We start from the raw sequence: 21651 nt of genomic DNA on the forward strand, positions 1-21651 counted from the left end.
GGAGATATGTTAGTTCCATTGCTAGATGTTAAAGTAAAGTTCAGTGGGGTGGCCCTATGGGTGGGAGAGAATAGTAGCATTTTTGTTTTTTTTGGGTTCAAGATTAGACATCGGTGTCGAAGCCAATTCTCTACTGTGCTAAAGAGATTTTGGGTTAGGGACTGAAGTTCTGATGGAGAAGTGGCTGAACATGTTAGTGTGGAATCGTCTGCATATTGGATACCAGTAGCTTGAGGTATTACAGAATATAGGTTATTTGTAAAGATAGAGAAGAGGAGAGGACCCAATATGCAGCATTGAGGGACACCAAGGGCAACTGAGAGGTGGGAAGACAAGTTATTTTCCCACAGTACAGCCTGTTGCCTGTTATTTAAGTAGGATTAGAACCACTGTATAGCAAGTGCATCCAATGACAGGTTTTAAGTATGTTTATGAGGAGGTAGTGGTTAGCCATGGCAAAGGCTTTTGACAGATCAATAAAGAGGGCTGAGGATAGAGTGTCATTATTTCGATTTTTATGAATGCAGTCGGTAAAGCATAAGAGAGCAGAGGTGGCGCTATGAAATGGTCTGAAGCCATGTTGGTAGGTGGCTAGTAAGCTGTTTTCTAGTAGGTAGCTTAAAAGCTGTTTATGAATGAATTTTTCCATGATTTTTGCCATGGAAAATCATGGAAAGGATGCATACTATCACATCAAAATAGACAGGAGCTTCAAGAGATACGTGCTCTTTTGGCAGGGGGCCAGTCATTACCAGTTCAGAGCACTGCCCTTTGGACTCATCACATCCACCCAGGTGTTTACCAAATGCATGGCAGTCATGGCAGCTCATCTCAGACTCAAATGATTTCAGGTATTTCTCTTTCTAGATGATTGGGTCGTCACTGCCCCAACCAGACATCAACTTCTACAAGCCAGGGATTACTTGCTTCAGGTCCCCATCTCCTTAGGCATTTTGATAAATCTTGCCAAATCAAAGCTGACTCCTTTTCAGAATATAGACTTTATAGGAACTCAATTGGTATAATGACTCAAGTGACTTCATTGCCTCTTCATCACATCACAACCTTGAGAAATCAGGTGTGGGACTTACTCTCGCTTCCATCCCCTCATACAAAATTAGTGTTGCAAGCTCTTCAGTCATTGTCAGCTGCCATAATTCTAGTTCCTCTAGCAAGTTTCTTCATGTGAATCCTCCAGTGGACTTTGGCGATACAGTGGTCTATTCTTTACCAGTCTCTATCTGTTCCCATCAAACTTACTCCAGTCTGCAAACGTTGGGAGGGTGGCCTAATGGTTAAGGTGTTTGCCTTACAAACACAAGGTGCAGGGTTTGAGTCTCACAAGGGATAATTGGCTAGGCTTAAAATGGCTCGCAAGGGCAGTTAGCTTAGTACTAATCTATAAATCTATAAATAAATCTATATTTGCTGGTGGATCCATTCAGATGACCTGTTTTTGGACAGGCCTTTTTCTGTTCCTCCCCCCAGTAGCTGCAGTGACCATGGACACATCCCAACTGGGGTGGGGGAGGGCATTTCAAGGTAAAGATGGTCCAAGGCACATGGTCCTCCTCAGAGACCAAGTTGGGTTGCATATTAATGTTCTAAAGATGAGAGCAGCCCTCCTAATGTTGTAAGCCTTTCAGGACATTCTCCACCTAGGGACTATTGCGATTCACACCAACAACATGTCAGTAGTTTGGTACATCAACAAGCAAGGAGGAAGCCGTTCCTACCCCTTGTGCAGAAAGGCCATGAGTGTCTGGGAATGGGCGATCTCTTCAGATGGCTTTCTATTTGCAATGCACATACTAGGGAAAAATCAATGCCCTGACAGACAGATTCAGTAGATCCATGGTAATTCCATACAAGTGGTCCCTCAATCATACAGTAGCAAACATAATTTTCAGCCACTTGGGCCAGCCTTGCTGTGACCTATTTGCTTCTACCCTCAACAACAACTGCAGAAAGTACTTCAATCTGATCACCCCTCTGGGGAGTTACCAAGTGATGCTGTGAATCACGATTGGCCCTCATGTCTTCTGTATGCCTACCCCCCCCCCGCCACTGATCCCAAAGTTTCTGCAGAAAGCAAGCAGGCTGAAGAGCTCCGTCATCCTCATTGCCCCCTTCTAGCCATAACAGATATGGTTCCCCTTCCTATGCTCTCACCTGAAATATCCTCCATGGATTCTGGAGCCCAATCAGGATTTCCTGTCTCATCCATCAGAAATTCAACATCCCAACCTCCACACCCTCAAGCTAACTGCATGGTTTCTCTACTTCAGTTGATAGTAAGATGGTCCAGACTCACTTCCTCAGTTCATGACATTATCTTGGCTTCCCAGAAGGCCTCCATCAAGCAAGTCTACAGAAGCAAATGGAAAAGATTCTCTATATGGGCTTCCAAAGAGAATACTGACCCTTTGTCGGCCACTGCTTCAGCCATCCTTCTATTTATCTCTTTTTTTATGGAAGGGACTAGTTTTTCTACTGTTAAACTTCAGTTAGCAGCCATATCCAACTTTCATACTGGAAGGGAATCCCTTTTTCTGTTAGCTTCCAGATTATGTACAGCTTTCATGAAGGGAATTTTTTTCTTAGACCTCTAATCAAGGATCCTTGTCTTTCTTGTGATCTCACTGTGGTTCTCCAAGGAGTTGACTCAGAAATCCTTTGAACAGGCAAACAAGTGTGATATGAAGTTTCTTTCTTGGAAAACAATTCTTTTGGTGGCTGTCACTTCAGTAAAAAAATTTCTGAAATCCACGCCTTATCAGCTGAACTTCCTTACATTATCTTCCATAAAGATAATGTGTCTCTATGAACCAACCCTTCCTTTTGTGCCTAAAGTGGCCATGGAGTCAAACATTAATCAGTCCATACAATTGCCAGTTTTCTTTCTGAATTTTACTAATAAGGGAGAATATATGCTGCACCTTCTTGATGTTCATAGACAGCTATGTTTCTGTCTTCACAGAACAAAACAGTACATGAAATTTGACCAGCAGTTTGTGTACATTCCACTAACTGCTTAGGCCAAGCAGTCTCCAAAATTACTCTGGCTAAATGGATCACTGACTGTATTTCATAGATTTATTCTTAAAAAGTTTGGAAGTGTCCCATTCTCCTAAAACCCACTCTACCAGATCTATGCCTACTTCATCTGCCTTCTCCTCTAGAGCATCAACTGACAATATCTGCACTGCAGCCACTTGGGCAAAGACTCATACCTTTGTTACACATTACAAATTGGGCATTGTTTCCAGAAGCAGAGCTTCCATTGGTTCGACAGTGCTTCAGCATATCCTTCCTTGAGGGCTTCCCAAGAGTTACATAGCTGGGGACTTTGACACATCAGTGAGGAAGAATGAAAAGGACAACATCAGATTTAAAATTTATGCACTTACCATAACTTGGCATTTGTGTTGTCCATTTTCATTCTTCCTCACCTTCTCTTCCAGCCATCCCCTGGACTTGTCACTCCTAGAAGGATCTTTGGATGATTTTGGAATACTGACATTCCAAGTTTGAGCCTCAGTTTTTCTTAAGTCTGTTCTGTCTCTGTTACACAGTGGGTGGTAAGACAGAAAACTTGATCTGAGGAGTTGGGAATGGAATATGGCATTATGGGTAGAGGAAGGAGCTTGAGACTTGTATCCTAAGGCATGTGAATGCGTCTGAATCAGTTCTTAGGGTAGGATCCATAACCCATTATTGAGGAAGAATGAAAATGAACAACACAGATGCCAAGTTATGGTAAGTAGTAACTTCTAATTCCTTCACCCTCTATCCCTGGCTCTTGATGGATGGCTCCACCGTAGTCATTTCTGAGTCCTCACAACTTCCATCTTCTCCTCTTTCTAACCCATCTGGTTCTGGTCCTCTGGATGCTGTTATCCTCTAAATCCAGATGTATGCCTTCCTCTGAGAAAGAAGATCCATGTATATCAATCCCCAATGGACTGGATGGCATCCTTCAAATTCTAGTGAGGGAAGAGGTACTGATCTCCCACATGGAGGTCCGTACGTCTGATATGAGACAGATGCCAGCTTTGAAAAATCCTCTAAAACTTAGTATTTTAGATAATTGAAAGAAGAGAGTGATTCCTTTGACAAAGATTTGTTTAAGGCATTGTAGTCCTTGCAGTTGACCACTGCTTTTCCTATGCAGAAAAGAAAGAGGTCTCCATCTTCATCAGACAGAGACTCCCAGTTTGAAATAGAAGAGATTTGTTCACATTACACTTCTCAGTTGTCTTCCCTTTATTCTTTTGAGTCAGATTCTGAAGAAAATATTTCTTCATATTCACCTGTGGACTCCATTGGAAGGATGGTCTCTTCCAGTGAGAAGAAATGGGTAATTCTGTGACCCAGAATAAGTATTATGAACTTTTGCAGGTAGACATCCCCTTGCCTTTAGCAAGTCCACTGGTACTTCCAGCATCGGACGATAACTTTGATGCAGCATGTTCTTTGCCTGAGAATCACCCACCTGCATTGCAGAAACCTGACAGGCTTTAGAAACATTGCATAACCCTGAGGCTGATCCATCTGCTGTTTCCCCACCAGAAGATACTGCATCCAAACATCTTACTGCCAGAAATCATGTACCTTCTAATAAGGATAGGAGAGCATTTGACAGATTTTGGAAAAAAATATACTTTTCCTGAACTCTGGCTTTTAGGACTGCAAACTTTCAACCCCTTATGGCAAAGTAGTGCAAGCCTCCTTTTCTGGGATGAATAAGGTTCCGGCAGATTTACTTCTGATAGAAATTGTCCTTACTCAATATGATTTCTTCTGTAATACTGGTTACTAAACATTCTTTAAAATGTTATGATGTTGTGGGATGCAGTATCCTTACCAGCAGTTACTGGGTCAGTTATGCATAGATATGTATAGTTTAAGTCTCAGAATATGCCTGAGGATCTCAAGGTGCAAATTCATAATGCTGCATTAGACAAAAACTTTCTTTTTGGCAATTCTGTAAAGCTGTTGAAGAAATTTGATGCGTGGGGTAAACTCATCCAAGGAGTCAAACATATTTCAATCTCCATTTCCTAAATATCATAGGAATTGCCCCTCCAGTCCTGTTCCATTTTACAGAATGTCATTTAAACAAACCCAGAAAACATGAGTATAAAACACTATGTCAGGGCATTTCAAAGGAAAACGGTGGCTCTTGCAAGAGCAGTCTGAGAATGACTATCTTCCCTTGTCAAATGCTTCCCTTCCCCACCCTGGCCATCCTCTAAACTTTGCTGGAAATATTTATCTTTTTCTTTTTCTTTGGAATCAAATCACAACAGAATCTCGGGTGCTAGAAATTATGAAGAATAGATACAAATGATAATGGAACTCCCTGCAAACTTACCCAGAAACTCCAAATAATCACTTTCCTTCTCTCATTTCTCTCATGCTAGCTCAATGAGTCATATATTTTGTTCCAGATTCTTGGAAAAGAGTTTTATTCAAAAATGTTCATAGTCCACAGAAAAGATAAAGCCTGAAAACTAGTGCTGGATTTTTATGCCATAAACCTTTACATAAACCTTACACAGATCAAGATGCTCACCCTGCATTCTCCTTTGCTTCTGATTTCTTGTCTGTGTTTTTGATAACTCTATACCCAAAACATTCATGCCACCACTTTCCATTTCACAAACAATTCAGATGCTTTTTAAGGATTTTGTTTCTAGTGCACATTTTCAGTTCTCTTCTTTACCGTTTGGTCTTTCTATGGCTCCAAGAGTATTTATAGAGTATCTTGCACCAGTAATTGCTTTTTTGCAGACTGTAAGACATCCGCATTTTTACAATTATACATTTGCCTTATTTTTGTAGACAGTTTTGACAAATGTCAGGAATCGTTTGTTTGCCAGAACTCTGTTTGAAATCTAAGCTTTCGTAGGTTCATAGATAAGTACTACACTAGCTGCCCTTTTTTCTCTCAGAATACATCCCTAGATTGCCTGTTAGATACTTTAGTGATGATGGCAAACCTTCCTCCAGAAAAGATTTTACTACTCTCATTTCCTACAGTTTTCCCAACAATCAAGGACGACTGCAAATGAATACCTTGGATCCAGGGATATGTGGCTTCCACATTCCTTGTGATTCCTCCAGCCATATTATACATGAGGAAAATACAGTGGTTTCTCAAGTCAGCATGGACTCAGCACCAATACCTTATCTCCTTTCAAATTCCATTTGTCATGAAGGAACTACTCTCTTGAGCAGACCAAATGTCATTGAACCCAAGTTTCCCACTCTGCCCTACAGTACTTGTTCAGTCTATAACTGCACACGCTTCAGACTTTTGTTGAGGTATCAAAAAGAAAAGTGATGTTTAAAGGGAAATGGTGACCCCTGATACAACTTTGAGGGACTCCACTGAAGGGTTGGTGAGGAGGGGAGTTCTCCCTTTTGTACTTGTCATGTTTGACCATATAAGTGGTTGTGAGACTAAGTTGTTATGGATTCATTTACATTTAGATCCCTAAAAATATGCATAATTCTGTCATGGGGTATAGTGTCAAATGCTTTAGCCAGATCATGGTAAGCTGCTTGGGCAGATAAAACTTTTTTTTTTTTTGAGCCCTCCTTATAGCTGACTGTCAACTACACTCGGGGACCTCTCTTTGTTTAATGGTTATAAAAAATCCAACAAATCTCCCTCAGACTTTATCTGACATGTATTTAAGGCCAATGAAGAGGTTGAGGCACCCCAGAATAGCATCATATTGTTGCAAAAGAGGACTTTTTTGTATTTTATTATTATACCCTGTGTTCCGTCATCTGACAAAGTGGTACTTTCCAGGAATTGACATGCTGTAGGCATCTTGAGATATTATTCCCTCCTCTGTAGTGACTCAGCAATACCCTGTCTCCCTGAGGAAAGTACCCTTTGAGAATCCCTGGCCATGACTGGAGATTAGCCATGAATTGCACCTGAATACTTACCCCCCCCCCTCCCGATGGGCACACCCATTCTCCCCTTGCCAGTGCCAAAGACTGCAAAGTCTCTAATCAAACATGAGTTGCCATGTGCATAATCCAGGCTTTATCCCTCTATGCCACAGTGCTAGCTGTAGGAAGATAAACCTTCATCAAAGATGCAGTCACATACTGAGAAATAGTTATAAGGTTGAGCATGTAAGAAGGAACTTTGACAAGGCCATACTGAGTTAGGCCATAGATAAATGGTTTCATCTGCCTGACACCTTGCAGGATATGCTTGTGAGGCTGATCAGTCTGTAATTATAGGTGAGTGAGGAAGGGCATCCCCTGTGAATTAGGAGCACTGTAGCCTAACTCCAGATACTGGAGACATAGCCAGTTATAATGTGATAGTAGGAATGCCGATAAGTGGTATAGTAGGGTATTTTTGATCGCACAAATTAAGCTTCCCGGTACAGCATCTGTTCCCATGGAACTGATGTTTCTGACTTCACTGAAGCCAGAGGTGACCATTTCAGATGTATGTTTGAGAGGAAATACATTGTATGAAAGAGGAATCAGTAGGGTTGTCCTTTGTGGACTTAGCTCCAAATCAGTATACTAGTGTGTTTGTTGTATCACTTGTTTTTCTTAAGGTATTTCTATTTTGTTTTTGCAAGCCACATTCTTATTTCTCCCCCTTCATTTTTCCAGATGTGGTTGTAGAAGGCCTTGCTATAGTCACTCAGCTTGATAGTAAGTTTTATCTCAAATTAAGCTTTGATTTTGTTGATTATTTTATTATGTTTTTTTTTTTTGGATGGATTTGACCTTATCCTTGTTGCACTGGGTTGGGTAAAGTTTGAAGGCTTTGTTATGTTCTTTTCTTTTTGTTTTTTTGTTGTTTACAATGTTTACATGTGATAACTTCTTGACTGTTTAAGTTTATTACAGAATTTGCTACTGTATTTATGCTTCACTGGGATGCAGTTATGTGAAGTCTTAGAATGGGCCGTGAGTGATTCTCCAATATGCTAATTTCTACAGTACAGTGGAACTGTACTACTCAGTCTTTAATGTTATGAATGGCAAAGTGTCCCTTATACAGCTTAAAATGTTCTTCAGTCTGACCCATTATAAGTAAGTAGTAGCAGAAATGTTAATGGAATTGACAAAAACTTTAAGGTACCATACATGGGAGCCAGGGTATATAATGCAGTAACTTTTTGACAAAAGCACATCAGCATTGTATATTTTGTCCTTATGCATTTATTTATCGATCACTTGAGCTAACATTACAACACTTTGTTACTGTAATCTGAAAATGCCATAATGCAAGTTTTGCATCATGTGATGTCAGAAATTATCTGAGAGGTTTATATTGAAGTAAGTTAGTTGTTACTATCTTCTTAGCCTTGAGGGTATCACATCAAGAATGGTGTTTTTGTTTGATGAAATGAGGTGTCCTGTAGAACTTGAGTTAAGTTCCTGTTATTAATATCACTACTGGTGACTGACAGACCGGATTTTGCAGATGCTTCTGCACATTCAAGCAAGCAGTAGTTGCATTATTTATTGTACAATCTTCTAGACTGTGATAAATAGGAACATAAATTACAAAATAACTCAATATTCCTAAATAATATGGGGTATGTAGTGCATATGTGAATATTTATTTATATGGCTGACCTACATTTTCAAGCTTTGTATATGGTGGTGAGGAAATCCTTTTTATGTTGCACAACTTATAAGTAAGGGCATGGCATCTAGGTCCAAAGAAGTCATTATCCCACTGTACTCCGCCCTTGTAAGACCAGTGAAAGTGTACTGTGGTCCCTTTGGTAGGTACCTGACCAAGCATATGCAGAAACTAGCGCGACCTCAGAAGTTCCTTACAAAAAGAATACAAGGTGTAACAAACCCGCCTTATGCGGATGCTTCAAAGACCTTTCCCTCTACTTAGTCTCCTATAGATTGCTGAGGGGTAATCTATGACTGACTTACAAGGCAACTGCAAACCCCACACAGTTGAATCTTCTATTCATAAGTCAAGGAGTACCAAAAATACAAGTTCTGGGGACCTGAATTTTGTCTGTGACATAAACAGAACATGCTAGAGAGACAGATATGTATCCCATAGACTGCCTCTTCTATGGAACAGGCTTCCCATTCATGTGAAGCTGAGTTTGTGTATTACCCAGTGCAAGCTAAACCAATGGATGGGGAATAGGAAATTTACACCGGGACTGATGCCCATGACTCTTATGGACAGAGGTAGTTTATAAATGCCTAGCTCTTAATGTCCTAGTTTGGATATAAGACGTCATTATTCTTTCAGGAAAACTTGGCTAGGCTTAGAAATGCCCCCCCCCCCCCACACACACACACAGGTCCATTGGCCCAGTAACAATCTATGAATCTATATTTATAATGGTAAATACTACCTTGTAGAAATTTCCAGACAATATTGCACAAGCTAATCAAGTACCAGATGCATGAAGCACATTTGTAGCTTACATTAGTTCATTCTATTCATTTCATATTTGTAGAAGCAAGGAAGTAACACTAAAACAGTTACTTGCTCAAAATACACAGTTGGAATTGGATCTGCTCGTTTTCAGTTGCAGTACATGGGCCATTACCTTAAAAGAGAGGAGAGAAAAGATCCAGACCCCAGAATTCAGCACTTTATACCGGATACTTGGCAGGTAATTGTAAATAAATAGCACTTGTCAAATTAAATCATCATAACTTTAAATGTTTTCTTATTGTTTATGTAGTTACTTAGATGTGTATTAATACAATATCATGGCTTCACAGAGAGAACTTCTGGACATTGTAGACAACAATGAATCTGCCATTATAGTTGCTCCGACTTCATCTGGGAAAACATATGCATCATATTACTGCATGGAGAAAGTCCTAAGAGAAAGTGATTATGGAGTTGTGGTTTATGTTGCTCCAACAAAGGTAAAGTGTTTAGAATATGTTCTTTCTGCACATGCATCTTTTTTTCTTTTTAGTAAACAGGGAAGCTCATAGAATCCGGAGGTTCTGATCTAATGGCATTTTTCAAAATGGTGAGATTCAAAGGTATTTTAGGGTTTTAGTTCAGTGCCTTAATCACAGTAGTACATCGTCTATATTATATAGCACTGTTTAAGAAGTGACCAGTTGTAAACTACAATCACCATTGGATGGTGCAGTGGTGCAGCGGTTTGTGTTGTCTCCTCACAGCAAGAGGTTCTCCATTTCGATTCTCGGCTGGGGTGCCTTCTGTGCAGAGTTTGCATGTCCTCCCTCCATTGGCTCATTACAAGTAGGACTTTCCTGGTAAACAAATGTTAAAATAAAATAAAATAAATAAACACATAAATAAAGTTCAATAACTTTATGACTAGGTGTTCTTAAAGAACAATGCTGCAAATGGGCATTATACCCAAGAGTAAATGTTTGCCTAATGTAACTGTGGGAGGGCATACATATGACTCCCAAGTATGCAAAAAGTCTGGAAAGTTTAGGATTTTTGCTTGGAAGAGTTTGCGTAAGTATTTTTTAGCCCAAGAAGACTCCAAAGTATTTTTCCATAGGTAGAGGGCAAATGTTGCAGGTGTAACAGAGAAGAAAGAGGTAACTGGAAACAAATGTTTTGGAAGTCTAATCAGTTGGCAGATTTTAAAAATTCCCTACAGAGTACTCTGTCAAAAATATTGTGAGAGTAAATAGGTGTAACTAAGGAAATGATCCTTTTGGAGCTGGGAAACAGGATCTGAATTGCCTAAACATAGTAAGGCCTTGTTGAATTTAATTCTGTTGGCCACCAAAAAAAGCAATTACTAAAAAGTGGAAATCAAAGTCTAAACCAACTGTACTGAACATTGTAACAGAGATAAAAGAACTGGAAGTGGGATAATTAGAAAAGGGAAGGAACAAATTACATAGAAATAAATGGAAATTGTGGGAAAATTACATGCAGAATAGTGCTCTGGGTGAGGTGTGGGGATTATGGGAAGACAGTAATTAATGATATAAAAAAATAACACATATGAGTTGTAATTATGTAAGTAGAAACATGTTAATATTGCTTGTTTTATTTTATATTAATGTATGTTTGACTATATCTTAAGTGATAATTTAATAAAGTTGTGCCAGACAAATTCAGATTTAAGTATCTTTCATGCTCATTTGTGCTGCACTTGTTTATGCATTTCAACAGTCTGTACACATCTTTGCTTTACAGTGAATTAAGCAGCCAAAGAATTGTATAGAAAACATGAATACAATATGGCATTTGAAAATATGCGAAACTAAAAGCCTAATGCAGTCAGTTACTATTCACATGGAATTACGTATGGAGTACCTCCTGCTTCACAGTTTAGCTGTTTACCTTACAAGAGGAATTAAAAAAATGCCTTGTCTAGCTTGTAATGAGAACATCTTTGGTTATTACTCAATTTAGCTTAAAGCTGAAACTGTGCAAATTGTTTATTGAAGTGTGTACACTTCCCATGGCATTTTGCAGTGCAAGCTATATTTAAGTATGTTGTTCTTTTGAATTTTGAAATAATTATTTCTTGGAAAGAAATCCTGCTTGTCTGCTAGAATAATTCAAAACTCATGTGGGAGCGTTTTCTTAAACTCCATCTCTGTTATGAATTTGTATTGCAGTTTTACCAGGTTTTCTATTATTACCCTTCTTATGGTTCAAGGGAGATAGCGTGCATCTGTGCAAGAGTTCAGGTGGGAGTAGAAGTCTGTTTGTTGATCATATTTCCGAAGGAAGGTGAGCTTTTAAATTTCCTAATGTCCTCTGAGAGGGCAGGAGATTTGTGTTAGAGGAAGCCCTGAAACTTAGTGGCATTGGCTGTAGATTTGGGATGGGTTGTCCTGGAAAATATGATGGCCTGGGTGGTGTTACCTGAGTAGAGCAAATAGCAGTAATATTGTTCATAGATTCATAGATTTATACACTAGGCTAACTACCACCAGGGCCTTTATAAGCCTAGCTGCACAACCCAACCCAACTGCATATCCTTTAAAGACGTTTGTCTTAATTGGAGGGGTATTCAGTTAGGAGGAGTATGTTAGTTAGGGACTTGTTAAAAAGTTATATGGGGGGTATGTCAGTTAGGGAATGTTTATCGTTAACCTCTGTCTATAAGAGACAGCTCAAGGATGAATTTACAATTTCCCATCCAATAGTCAAGGTTCCATTTGAATAGGGTTAGGGATGGACTCTGCTTCACATGGATGGGAAACCTATCACAGAGCATGGGGATCCTTTGAGACACATGTCTGTCTCACTAATGTATTCTATTTGTGTTGCAAGCAAAGTTTAAATCTCTGGATCTAGTGTTTCTGGTGCTGTTCATTCTGTTTGGGCTATATATAAGAATGACTTGCATCCTAAGCACAAATCACCTCTCAACAACTTGTAGGAGACTGAATATAGAGACCAGGTATTGTGTATAGGACAATGTGTTAATACCCTGGAATTTCTTGCTGAGGAACATCTGTGGCTATTCCAGCTGTTTCATATGCCTAATCAGGTACTTGCTAAAGGGGGCATTGTACTTAATGATGGGTCTGACAAGGGGTGAGCAGAGGGTACTATAACTTTCTTGGACCTGGACATCATGGCCGAATGATATTTCTAACTACCTTGGCTACGTGTTTGTTAAAGGCAAGATTATTGCCTACATATATTCCCAAATCTCTAACCACTGGGTCATCTCTTACAGGTGTCTTATCAATTGCTTGGTTGGATGTTTTTCCACAAGGCACTCTAATGCTCTTCTTTGCATTAAGTTTTAATCTATGGCTTTGGCTTCTGTCATTTGTCTGTGTTAGGCTTGTTTGTAGGATGTTTCTGTCATTGAGGGAATATATGATAACTCCCAATTTGCAGTCATCTGAGAACTTGGTGAGCCAGAGACCCTTAACATTAGCCTTGATTTCCAAGAAGTAGATGCTAAACAGGAGGTGACCCAGTCACCTGCCTCTTGGTGGAGGTGGTCTCACCAATCCTGACTTCTGGGGTCCATTCTGTGAGCTAGCAGTGAGTTATGTATGCATTTATGCCTAGTTCTGTGGGTTTTTCCACAATACTTGAGTGAGGTATTGCACTGAATACATTAGCCAGATCTAAGTTCATAGGTTCATAGGTAGGTACTAGGCTATTGGCCCTAAGGCCTATATAAGCCTAGCCAAAAGGTACTCTGGCTTTCGCCACCCAAGAAAATTATTTTCCTGTGCCACTGTCAAGCAGAGCCACAGACGTGATCCCCGGAGTGAATTTCCTATCTCCCATCCAATCATCAAGATTTTTCTTGAAGAGTGCTAATGAGGATCTTTGTTGATATAGATAGGTAGTTTGTTCTAGAGTATGGGAAGTCTCTGGGGCAGGAATCTATCCCTCCAGCATGTTCTGTTTATTGTGGTGACAAGGTTTAGGTCCCTAGAGCATGTAGCTCATAGGGATTGGAATTTCTTTAAATGGAGCATGTCTAAAAGCTCTGGGTTTGACATAGCTTTGTATGTTAGGCAGAGATCACCTCTGAATAGATGATATGTGACCGAGTAAAGCTGCAGTTTTTTGAGACTGTCTGCGTAGGGCATCTGTTTGAGGCCGGTAATCTTCTTTGTGAGGTATTTCTATAGCCTTTCCAGTTGTTGTAGATGTCTTGTGAGGCACATACCAAAAGGGGCATTGTACTCTATAATGGGTCTAATGAGTGACGAGTAGAGGGTAACAATGACCCCTTTTTTCCTGGATGAGAAACCTTTTGTGATAAGGTGTGCCACGTAGAAGGATTTCCTGACTACTGTGGCGATGTGATTATCAAAGGAGAGACTACTGTCCACCTGTGTCCCAAGGTCTCCTATCACACTTTCGGTGTTAAGTAGACTACCGCCTATGTGGTAGTTCATGGGTACAGAGATTTTACCAAAAGGGATGACAATGCACTTTTGGCATTGAGCTTGAAGCCATGGCTTTGACACCAGGCATCTGTCTCAGTGAGGCCCTTTTGTAGGATGTCCACATCTTTTGGAGTTTTGATTATGGCTCCTAGTTTGCAGTCATCTGCAAACTTCGTTAGCCAAAGACCTTCTGTGTTAGCCTGTACTTCAGAGAAGTAGATACCAAACAGGAGAGGACCCAGGACTGAACCCTATGGTACTCCACTTGTCACTGGTCTGAAGTTGGATTTGGAGTCTGCTACTTTCACAGTGTAGGTTCTGTCAGTGAGCCAGTTGGCAACCCATCTTGTGACATAGGGATTTATACCTAGTTTAGTGAGTTTATCTATAATTCCAGTGTGGGGGATGGTGTTGAAAGCCTTGGCGAGATCTAGATAGGCTGTGTGAACCACCTTACCCTCATCTACGGCTTTGGTGACTACTTCAAAGAAGTCTATCAGGTTTAGGAGACATGATCTGCCTTTTACAAACCCGTACTGGGTAGGGTCCTGAGTTGAAAGATTACCAATGTCATTGTTTATAAGTTCCATACCCTTGCAGACCAGGCTCATTACGCTAATGGTGCGGTAGTTTCTGGGGTCCATGATGGCTCTCCATTTGTGATGTGGGATAACTGTCGCCGTGCGCCATTCAGTGGGCACATAGCCTGAGGTGAGGCTATGATTGAACATGGTACTTAGGTGGGGTGCCAGTTCGTTCTGTAGTTCATGTACAACACAGCCTGGGATGTTGTCAGGTCCCATGGATGCTGTGTTCTTGGCTTTGGATAGTGTGTTTTTTACCTGTGCAGCCGTGATTACGGGAACTTTGCATTATTCTGGTATAGAGATGGGCCCTTTAGAGGATGACAGGGGGGTAAAGTTAGCACTGAATATATCTACCAGGATGTTGGCAATATCAGTTGGTTCTGTATATTTAATGCCATTGTGCTGTTCTTGACATAGGTTCATAGGTTGGTACTAGGCTATCAGCCCTAGGGCCTATACAAGCCTAGCCATAAGAATTCCCTGGCTATTTCTTCCCACACTATTTACTTCCCTTGACCCCTGTCTAGCAGGGTGACTGACGTGATCCCCGGGGTAAATTTCCTTTCTTCCATCCATTCGTCAAGGTTCCTTTTGAAGAGGACCAAAGAGGCACTCTGCTTGACATGTATGGGCAATCTATTCCAGAGTCTGGGGAGTCTCTGGGTCAGGAACCTATCCCTCCAGCATGTTTTGTTTATTGTGATGACAAGGTTTAGGTCCCTGGAGCGTGTGGCTATAGAATGCTTTGTGGTTGTCTTTAGAGTCAGTGGCGATTTTTTTTCGTAACTAGCTTTGGAGGATTTTATGAGGGATCTCAGCTTCTTACTGAGGCTGACCAGGGAGTTTCTCCAATCATGGGCTTTTACTCTTTTTTGCAACAGTTTCTTTCTTCTGTTGTAGAGTTTGTTTATGGCAGGGGCCCACCAGATTGGCTTCCTTTTTGGAGGATAGCATCTTGGTTCTGTTAGGGATTGCACGATCCATGCACTTGTGTAAGTGCTTATAAAGTGCATTTGTGTAGGATGCAGCAGTCATACCTCTGTTGTCCATCAGCATGGGTGTCGTGAAGTTTGCCACTTCTGTCTTAAGAAGCGTGAAGTTGGCTTTGGAGAAATATTTTACTGTGGTTTCCCTAATGGGCGGTGGGGGAGGGATGTGGATGTCTAGGGTTATTAGTTTGTGGTCGGATCTGACCAATGAGGAATTGACCTCTGGTGTGGAGCATCGGTTGCCCATGTTGGTAATAACTAGGTCTAGGATATTGCTGCCCCTGGTGGGGGTGTGGATAAGCTGATCCAAGGCATTGAAATTTATGAATTCCAGAAAACGTTGAGCACAAGAGTTGGTACATGAGTAGTTTTCCCTGTTAATGGTGGGGTAGTTGAATTCGCCCATTATTAGGGTGTTGGGTTGTTTCCTAACATTTTCCATTTTTTCTCGGTAGATGGTATGTACCATTTTCCCTTCATCCATTGCCTTAGTTAACTTCTCAGTGAAGTCTCCAGGTTATGTAGGCATGACATTCCCTTGACAAAACCAAACCGGGGTGGGTTCAGTGTCTGTAGGTTGTCATTGCCTTTATTGGTCATTTCCATTTTAAATTGTTCCATGGCTTTGCATATTAGACTAGTCAGACTAATGGGTCTTTTGTTTCTATGGTCAGTTAATAGTCAACTGTTGTGAAAGATGACCTTTGCCATTCTCCATTTGATTGATAAGTAGCTTGTTTTTTTTTTTTAAACAAGAAACATCTTTATTAAATTATCACTTATGACATATAAATGAAAATAAACCATACCGACACAACTTCACTTACAAACATTATACTATACAAACCATGCTGAAACAACTGTAGCTGCAAACATTGTACATCACTTATAATATATCCAGCCAATGTCAGTCATTGGCAGTCATACATTGCATAGCTCATTCAAATCATGTCCTCTATTAAACCTTATTCCTCCTCTGCATGTATTGATCCCACAATTCCCATATTTCCTATGTAGTTTTCTCCAATCCTTTTCTGAAGATCCCAATTCCAGTTGTTTTATCTCTGTTACAATATATTTCTATTTCTAGTAAAGTTGGTTTAGACTTTGATTTCCATTTTCTAGTAAATGTTTTTTTTTTTGGTAGCCATCATAATTAGACTCAGCAAGGCCTTACTATGTCTGGGCAATTCCAATTCTGCATCAAAATTCAAAAAAATAATTTCTTTAGTTAATCCAATTTGCTCACCCAGTATCTCTAACAGAGCGGTGTTCATGGAATCAATGAAATCTGACAACTCATTACATTCCCAGAAAATATGTTCCTGGTTACCTCTTTCTTCTCCATCACACCTCCAACATTTGCTGTCTACCTGAGGAAAAATTCTTTGGAGTATACTTGGGGTATAAAAATACCAATGTAAACACTTCCAAGCAAAGATCCTCAATCTTCTAGACTTTGTTGGGTACGTAGTCTGTTTTGAGGCTATATTTGAAAAATGACTCAAGTGGTACTGATAGGTCATGTTTCAGGTTATTTAGGAGATGACCTAGGATATTGGCCGTCCCCACTGAGGCTGTATTTTGGCCTTACTGAGCACCACTATGACCTGTTCCCTGCTGATAAAGAGGTTATGCTGGTAAGAATCTCACGGGAGTGGCAGGGGGGTAGTAGGATCTGAAGTTTGAACTGAGTTTGTTGGATAAAAGATTCGCTATGGCACTCTGCTCAGTGAAGGTGGTACCATTGACTACCAGTTTTGCACAGTATTGCATGTTACCTTTCAGACATAGCTGTAGAAGGCCTTGTGATTGTTTTAAGCCTGAGAGGATATCTTGGCCTTGTAATTGGATGTATTTGATTTAATTAGTCCACATAGTTTCCTGTTTAGCTTAATTAGTGAACTCTTGAAATTATGAGAGTTGCTGTTTCTGATTTTGGCCATCTTTTTTCCATTTGTTAAATACGTTGTTAAGATTAGGAGTCCACCAATGTGGTTTGTTTTTGGGGTTTGTTTTGGGCTTGTGTCTGGTAGGTATAGCAGTTTCTATGCAGCCCTTTACATGTTTGTACAGTGCTTCTGTGAACAAATCTGCATAGTTTGTTGTGAACTCGGGGTTAGGTGGGGCACTGAATTTTGACAAAGTGTTGGTAAGTAGGATGTAGTTTGCTTTAGAATGATTCCTAACTGTAACAGGTTTTGTTGGGTTTTTCAAGATGAGGATGAGTTGATGGAGATCTGTATCCCTAGTGGGGGAAGATACTATATAATCCAGGGAATTGAAGTTTATAGTTTTATACATGGGTAGCTTGAATTAACCTATGATGATTGTGCTTGATGCCTAAGGTCTTAGGGTGGTTTTGGTAGGTTTCATTGATAGTGGGGAGCTTGGGGGGAGCTCTATAGCTTGCAGTGATGTGATAATTTGATTTTGTTACTTACACTATGATATCTTGGATTTAAAGGTCATCATCACGTTGGAGTTGTCATGAGGTGATGGGGTTTCAGATAGTTAGAGATATAGCCCTGCTTTCATGGAAAGGCCTGAACAAGTCTGAGATGCTAAACCCAGGCTAAGACAGAGTCTTTTCACAATATTGGAACCACATTTTGGTGACTAGATGGATATCTGCATGCTTGAGAACCAGGAAGGACTCCTAAGAAGGAGACATAGAAAAAGCTTTAAGGATTTTCATCTTATTACCATTATATTTATACATTTACATTTTTATTCAGAAATTGTCCAGTTGTGAAGCTGTATTTTTAGTGGAACTCCAAGGACAAATATTCAAAGACAGTAAGACTAAATGCAGCAGTAGAAAAGGAAAACATTGTATTTAAATGGATTATGCACTGACAAAGTGAAATACTTTTGGGGATGTAGCATGATTGCTCACATTCATAGTAAGTCGTACAGTAGAAAAAAACAGTACAGTTAATAAGTAGGCATAGAAAAAAAGAAGACAACATTGTAACAGATATGAAAAAATCTTGCAATTTTAAAATGTAGTAATACTCTGTTGCAAGAACTTAGTCACTCACCAGTTTGTTTGTTGATGGGCATAAGGCTAACAGAACTAAGCCAACATGGGAATGGAGAAAGGAGATTCTGTCTATAGGGGTGACTGCATCTAGGCATTCAGACAGTAGGTAAGGAGGACTGGAATTTATTGGAGAAAACTGGCAAAAGAACCAAGGTGTTGGGAGCAAGTAATTAGAGAGGGAAAGGTAATAGAATAGGAAGAGACCAAGAATTTATTTGGACTGCAGGCTAGAGTCTGCCTTCCCTATCAATGATTGATATCAGAGTATAGGCAAAGAGAAAGAAATAGGGCAATCCTAAGTCAGAGACCATCACTGGTAGAATTGTTAGTAGAATCTAGAACAGAAGCTGCTGTTAAAAAGGAATAATTAGTAAAGCATACAAAATATTGCATAATAACTATAAAAATCAATGGAGGTTAGAAAGTATTAGTAAGAGAGCTTGAATAAGCAATTCACAAAGAAACAATGGGGGGATACCCATGTGAGTACAGGTAGAACATGCAGACACCACACAAAAGGCACCCCACCCCATGTTCGATTCTTGGCTGAGGTGGCTTTTGTGTGGAGTCTGCATGTTCTCCCTGTGTTCACATGGGTTTCTTGCAGGTGCTCCTGTTTCCTCCCACATTCTAAAGACATGCAGTAGGTGGATTGGACACTCTAAACTGGCCATAGGTTTGAGTGTGCATGTGAATGTGTGGTGAGGATGAATTGCTGTGGCAGGGCTAGCCAATGGGCAGTGTAAATCTTGGCTTTAGATGATTGCCACTGTTGAAGTGGTGCCTTGATCCCATGTGCAAAAATGGGAAAAAAGGGTTATGGATGGTTGGATGTATATGTCTCCCAAATATACAAAAAGTCTAGAAGATTTAGGATCTTTGCTTAGAAGTCTTTACATATGCATTTTTATACCCCAAGTAGACTCCAAAGAATATTTCCTCAGGTAGACAACAAATGTTGGAGGTGTGGTGGAGAAAAAGAGGTAATTGGGAACATATTTTCTGGGTGTGTAGTGAGTTGACTGCTCTGTCAGAGATACTGGGTGAGCAGATTGGTGTAATAAAGGAAATGAGTTTTTTTGCGCTATGTTACAAAACCAATATTACCTAGACATAGTAAGGCCTTCCTGAGTCTAATTATGGTGGCTGCCAAAAAAGCAGTTACTAGAAAATGCAAATCAAAGTCTAAACCAGCTTTACTAGAAGCAGTGAATATAGTAACAGAGATAAAACAACTGGAATTGGGATATTTAGAAAAGGGTAGGAGCAAATTACGTGGAAATAAAATGGGAATTGTGGGAACAATACATGCAGATGACGAATGAGGTTTAAAAGGCAGGATTTAAATGAAATATGTAATGTCTGACAATGACTGGAGATATTATAAGTAATGTATAATGTTTGCAACTAAAATGACGTCAATATGATTTGTTTCCATTTATAGAAATGTATTATTGCCTATGTCATATGTGATAATATAATGTGTTTCTTGTTTAAAAAAAAGACTAACAGAGTGCCTAGTTCATTTGCATTGCATGCTCAAAAATCAAGGTAAAGTTAAAATAGTCAGCACAGACCAAAATACTCCTATGAGAGAATGTACAGAAAACTACCTGGAATAGGCTACCAAATTATATTAAAATAAGTACTATTTCAGATATTTCTGAGAACACAATACAGTAATGACTATTTGGTGCATTGGCAGGCGGGAAGGACATAGTTTCCCATGCTTGAAATGTTTGTATGTATGTATGTATGTATGTACTTATGAAGGTCAAAAGTTGGAGTCAAAGTAAAAATCCAGATGCCATGGGAAAGTCCACATCTAGAAGTTGAAATAGCTGTAAAAGCCAAACCATGATCTCGTGTAGTTCATAAAGAAGATGAAAAGCCATATAGAGGAAACCAGAGACATCTGTGTAAGACAAATATGCCTTAGTTGAAATTACAGAAAGTTTATCAGATGTGTCAAAACCAGTCCTTTTGTGAGAAAACTGATAGGCACAAGTGGTAGAAAGACACTCCTGAAGTGACACCCCCAAATAATGCTGTAGTGCAACAAGAATAGTCTAAACGTAAGACCCGATGTTTAGTGTAAACTCAAGTTATATTCTCTAGATATGAAAGACGTTATATTCTCTAGATATGAAAGACATTTGAAGCAATCAGACACATATATTGACTATTCCACACACTCATCCATCCACAACCTCTTTTTCTCATTTTTGCACATGGGGATGGGGTGACACTAGACTATTCCAAAGTTAAAAATTATTCTACGAATTGAACAGTTTCATTATTAAAAATGTATTTTGAATATGCAAATATGCAAAAAAGGAATATGCAAAAAATTGATTAGATGTAATTACTCATGACATTTCATTAGTTAAATGAACACGTGTGTGTGTGTGTGTGTGTGTGTGTGTGTGTGTGTGTGTGTGTGTGTGTGTGTGTGTGTGTGTGTGTGTGTGTGTGTATGTGTGTGTGTGTATGTGTGTGTGTGTGTGTGTGTGTGTGTGTGCATGTGTGCATGTTTATCATGTTCAGTTTAGTGACAGGAGCCCAAACTGCATCAGTGAAAGCCCAGACCAGATTAGACTCCCCACTTTCTCCTAGTGTTGTTGTGATCCTGATGTAAGTCTTTTTGCAGGGGTATGTGACCCTGAAATCCACCCTCCAAACCCCCATTTCTGAACTATAACCACACCAGGATCACAACATTGGAGAAAGGAGAAGCTTCGATCAGTCAGGAATTTCATTGAGATGTCTTTTCAGTAAATGTCATCCACCTCTCTTTCTAATACAGGCATTTTGTATACAGCTTTAGGACCAGTGTAAATAGCTACAGTCATCATGTGGTATGCAGTTAATCTAGAGAGTTGTTCTTTGAAAAAAAAGACCTCATGTAGGTTAGACAGCATGTACTATGTTTGCATGTTAAGCTTTAAGCCTCTTGATGTGACATTTGTAAGTTCATTAAATTAAATTTTTTGTCAAATGGATGGTATCTGGGCTTGCTCTGCTTTCTTTTGAAGGTGAGCCATTTATCCATAATGCTGAACGTCAGCAGGTTGGATGAAACTGTATTTATTCATATTTATTTACAGCACTGTTCACTAGGGTAACATATTTTCAGCAGAGTTATAAAGATAAAAATTCCAGACAG

At 39.7% G+C, this 21651-nt stretch overlaps 1 protein-coding gene across 1 annotated transcript in view; it reads left to right on the forward strand.

Moving 5' to 3' along the window:
* LOC122794924 (probable ATP-dependent RNA helicase DDX60) overlaps window positions 1-21651 on the forward strand; it is a 3096781-nt gene that overhangs the window by 1363958 nt on the left and 1711172 nt on the right. Inside the window, exons 16-17 of the mRNA XM_044063517.1 lie at window positions 9492-9650; window positions 9763-9912. Of these exons, the coding sequence (XP_043919452.1) occupies window positions 9492-9650; window positions 9763-9912 (309 nt within the window). The remainder of the gene's footprint in view (window positions 1-9491; window positions 9651-9762; window positions 9913-21651) is intronic.

The sequence above is a fragment of the Protopterus annectens genome, chromosome 2.part1 (genome assembly GCF_019279795.1).
Source record: "Protopterus annectens isolate FY-2018-M chromosome 2.part1, PAN1.0, whole genome shotgun sequence".
Lineage (NCBI taxonomy): Eukaryota > Metazoa > Chordata > Ceratodontiformes > Protopteridae > Protopterus > Protopterus annectens.